General features: G+C 35.4%; 1 protein-coding gene across 1 annotated transcript; it reads left to right on the plus strand.

Annotated features, from left to right (window-relative positions):
* The first annotated feature begins 928 nt into the window (after positions 1-928).
* On the plus strand, positions 929-2908 carry LOC131370545 (CD59 glycoprotein-like). Its single transcript, XM_058417889.1, has 4 exons — positions 929-1034; positions 1196-1248; positions 2185-2304; positions 2635-2908. The coding sequence occupies exons 2-4, from the start codon at positions 1200-1202 to the stop codon at positions 2733-2735; spliced, it is 270 nt and encodes an 89-aa protein (XP_058273872.1). The 5' UTR covers positions 929-1034; positions 1196-1199; the 3' UTR covers positions 2736-2908.
* Positions 2909-4774: the final 1866 nt, after the last annotated feature.

Below are 4774 nucleotides of genomic sequence, written 5' to 3' on the forward strand. Positions count from 1 at the left end.
CACATGCCTGTAACAAACAACACAACCCTTTTGTAATAGTGCAGGGTCAGAGCTGGGACATAATAAACACTGCTGTACTGAGTAATCGTCTGTTAGTCATGTTTATAAATGCTGTCTTGCTTAACTTCTTAGTGTTAGCTGTAGGGGATTTCAGTAATCTTCACACATCTGACACTTTAAATAGTATTGTGCAACAGAGGAGATTTCAATGGCACGCTTCCAGTACAAAGAGCGTTTTTTATTCAGCCTGTCTCTATAAACCAAAGCACTAAGTTATAAATCTTAATCCTGTAATCAGAATTGCACTTGGCTTTGAAGTGATACAGAACCCGATAATGCTTGTTCATGTAAACGGGAATGTGTCCTTTCTATAATTTCCAACCTAACTCCTAATTCAAATCCGAATCCAATTTTCTCATGGATGCAGCATCATAACAGTTTGCACGAGTGTACATAACAAGGTGTTTCTTAATACACTGCACAGTGTGTAAAGGGAAACTGCTCACAAGAATTCATGTTCATGTCACTCACACTTTCAACACACTGTGTATTTTTATTTTTGATTTTTGCTTGACCTTGAATTTCTGTGTTAGTTCTGTGCGATACTGACAGGCAGGGTTTCATAGCAGTGAATCAGTGTCAGTACAGTATACGTGACTTCCTACATGTGAAAAATGACCAGGAAAGATGAGGAAATAATTATTTAACATTCTCTGTCTGTTATGTCCATGTACATTTTTGGTTATAGACTATAGACTCTAGTTTAATGCAAAAGGTAGCGATTATTATGTAATGTGTTTTGAAGAGAAAAGCTAGAATGAACATTTTGCACCAGACTGGAAGAAATCACATGACTAATGGTAACACTATGATTATTGTGAAATCTTGCATTCTTTCCATCATTCAAAAGCAGGAGGGTGGGAACATCCTGTTAGATCTATATAAAAGAGGAATGATAAACTGGAACACAGGACTGGTACACAGTCAAAGCGCAGAGATTACTTCCTTCTTTACAGCACTCTCCAACACTGAAGGTAAGATCTTATAGAATGTCATTCTAATAAAGCTGTTAAGTATTTTTGCTTTTAATTGAAATAAAAAAATGTTTTGATTTAGCAACATTTTTATATACAGCATGTACCTAATACTTTTTTTTTTTTTTAAGAAAATAATTAAATAATTATTTATATTGCAGAATAATGAAGACTCTGGTCCTGGCTCTGGTTTTTGCCTTGATGCTGATGAGTGGTGAGTGTCAACTGGTTTAGTTTAAAACAAAATATGCTTCTGCTTCAAAATCTGATATTGTTTATCAGTAACTATAATGTACAGGTAGAAAACCGAGTCAAAAAACAAGTGCAAGAACAAGCTGGTAAAAACAATTGAGCATCATCCTTGATGATAAACATGAAAAAAGGCTAGGTTCAAATCAAGACATACAAAGACATGTTAAACTTGAATATGGCTTAGATCTATTGAGATCTATTGACTTTGCAATGAAACAAGGAAGAGAAGGGCATAAAGAATGGCATCAGAATATGGCTGACATCAGGATATGTGTACACATCAGATAACCAATCAGTCACACAGACAGGGGTGGAGAAAGGACAGAATCAAAAGCATGGCGATGTAAACAAACAGCTCAAGGGAGAGAACCGAAAGCCGAACGTGAAGAAGAATTCGTGCCAGAATTAACTTCAAAATTTCTTTGCAAACTGTGCATGACACAAAAGAAACCTTAAATACAAAGATACACTTGTCTACTTCTAGGGAACTGTGAAAATAAACACAGTCTTAAAGAGATGTATAAAGTTAGCATGCACTTCAGTCGCAGGAAAAAATTTCAGCATTTATACTGCCCTAGAATATTACAGCAGATAAGATACCAGTCTAGTTAATCTGTCACTGTTGACTGTCCTATTTGTCTTATTTATTTCTAATTCTAGTGAACGTGATGGTCTTGCTGTGATGGTCTTGCGTTAAGTGTTGCTGTTATGCAGAAGGAGAATACAATGGATATTAAAATGATATCAGAAACCGCCCATTATGCTTGATTGAGTAATGAATGAATGAATGAATGAATGAATGAATGAATGAATGAATGAACGAAAAATGCCATGTTTGGGAACTACTTTTATGTATGTAGAAAGTTTATTATAGCTTTTGGTCTCCATTCTGTCACAGGTTCTGCTCTGAAATGCAACAACTGTGTTCCACTTAGTGGAACCGGATGTATTAACAAGATTGAAACCTGTGGCTATAAAAAAGATGCCTGTATCTCCGCCCGATTCACCATCTACCCCTGTAAGTCTCTTCTTGTGTTTCTTTATGATCACTGATTACCTGATATGAACACCTCTGAGATTTTTAAAATAACATGACTGCAGGTCAGATCTTAAATATAAAACTCTGTAGTACAATAATTACAAAACAGTTACAGCACACTTGCACATAGCTCAGAGAAATAGAAAAATACATATATGTGCATAAGATAATAGGACACAGGACTTAGATGTGCCTCATTAGATATTATACCCCTGTCTCATCTCCAAACCACACCCTTTAAACCATCTTAAAGCATGCTAATGATATCAGGTTATGCGTAGGGACTGCTAATATTCTTTATCTCTTTAGATACCTACTTCAAGAGATGCATCGCAATGTCAGACTGCCTCCTTCTACAGTCCAATCCTAACATTGTAGCCCATTGCTGTCAGAGGGACCTCTGCAATTAAGAAAATCCAGTAATCATAAACATACCTGATCTAAGAGATGATCTTTTCATTATTACTTATTTAGAAACATCAGCAGTGCGCTCGGTTCTGTAACTAAATCTGTTTGACCTTGATAAAGCTTGACAATCTTGTACTGAGGAGATGCATTTTAAATAAAGTCTATTCAGCAGCAATTTGAATATTTTGATTTATTTTTGACAGGGCTGTGGAACAGGAAGCAGAATTATTGTATGGGGAACAGTATGTGTAAAATATGTATTCACACTATGAAATATGCAAAGGTTCTCAGCCATCAGCTGCTTTATAGTCATATATGGAGTCATGTATGGAATGAAACACAATTTGGGCATGTTGTTTACAGGAAAATATTCAATTACAGGTGGAGTGATGTAACTCTAAGCCAAAACTCTTTAGTCTTTATAGTTTCTGTGTTATCAAATACTTTTACTCCTTTATCTGCAATGGTTCTTAAATCCCAGTCACTATCTATTATTTCTTGACGCTGACACTGCCCCAGTGGATTTTCCTTTGTTACCATGAATAGTGTAATATAAAACTATTGGAAGTCTTGCACCAAAAATAATAATATGGGAGATAAGTCAGATTTCTTACACATAACCCCTGCCAAATCCCCTGTGTGTAAGCCTCACAAGCTTTGAATCTGGACTGATCTGCAGGAAGGGAAACAAAAGATAAATGTAAGAACTTGGAAAAATAAAGGAACCAAGTGGGAAATGTTTTAAAATCCCTAACAGATGTTTTAAATTGCTTGGATAAAATGTAACAGATACTCTCAAATGTTTTAGATGGATATGTCTAGAATCCCAGAAGAACTAGAAACAAGCACTGTGTGTGTGTGTGTGTGTTTAAATTCTATTTCTGATTTCTCTCTTTTTTTGTTTAAATTCAAACTCATATCTCGTGCGTGTGTGTGTGTGTTTATATTCAAGTTCTAATCTCTTTTTTTGGGTTTCATTTCAAGTTCCGATCTCTTTCTGGTGATTGAGTACAATTCATAACCATTAAACTTGTATGCTTATGCTTGTGGGAGGAAGTACTGTAGGGCATGACTGAATCTCTAATTGAAAAGGCTGCATATAGTAAACCTATTTAGATCAGGATATAGCCTCTGCATTAAAAATACACAAAATTAGAGATGTTCAAAGCTAACACCAAGCATCATAATGCAAATGTGATACTAAAAATATTATATTGCTGATTTCAGTGGCTTTTCCTGCTAGTTATAGAGAATGTTTGAGAATTGCTAAATACATTTGAATACACTTACGTTAAGCTACGTTAGCTGAAGTTAATGTATCATAGCACAAAGGGAATAGCCATAGCTACATGTTTAACGTTCAAAACAAATTTTAAATGGTATGCAGGCCACCGCTGGACCACGAAAACAACATAAAAATTGCTATTAAGAGTTTGTTATTTTACCGAAATCCGAAGTCCACAGATCGGAAGAGTGAGAACAATTCCCGCTCAGGAACATGCAATGGCGGTAAAGACATGTCAAGCACTTGAGCATGTGCAAACGAGCATGTGTGTGTCGGAATTAAAGCTCTTCATATATTTTCTTCTAGTTACTGTTAAATAAATAGAATTGGTTTGTTTTAATTACAGACAATATGTTTTGGATTAAGTTCAATATTTTAAGAAGACTTAAAAACACATTATAATCGCTTGATTAATTCATGCATCATTTGCTAAGGGACAAAATCATTTTTCTTCAGTGTATGAAAGTATAATGTAGTATAATCTTGTAAAATCGGACGAAGATCGCAGATACTTGTTTATGGACAAAAGTGTTATGTACTGTAACTAATCACGTTCCTCTTCACTCCATTTCACTGAGATATGGAAAGAACCATATATCTTTGCAGATTGCCATAAGCCTGAAAGTCACATGACGAGTGCATTTACGAGTAGAGTAATAAGACTACATTGCACTACAGTATATGTGAAAATCTTTCTGGAACTTCCCGACATACCACTAGGAGGCGTCATCAGACCAAATGTCCACAGAGTTCTGG

The sequence above is a fragment of the Hemibagrus wyckioides genome, linkage group LG20 (assembly GCF_019097595.1).
Source record: "Hemibagrus wyckioides isolate EC202008001 linkage group LG20, SWU_Hwy_1.0, whole genome shotgun sequence".
Taxonomy (NCBI): Eukaryota; Metazoa; Chordata; class Actinopteri; order Siluriformes; family Bagridae; genus Hemibagrus; species Hemibagrus wyckioides.

What these genes read in the sequence shown, in the direction of transcription:
- LOC131370545 (XM_058417889.1), top strand. Translation starts at nt 1,200, where the DNA reads ATGAAGACTCTGGTCCTGGCTCTGGTTTTTGCCTTGATGCTGATGAGT. An exon ending in TGCCTTGATGCTGATGAGTG is followed by an intron (nt 1,249 to 2,184) that starts GTGAGTGTCAAC and finishes ATTCTGTCACAG; the next exon opens with GTTCTGCTCTGAAATGCAAC. An exon ending in CCGATTCACCATCTACCCCT is followed by an intron (nt 2,305 to 2,634) that starts GTAAGTCTCTTC and finishes TTATCTCTTTAG; the next exon opens with ATACCTACTTCAAGAGATGC.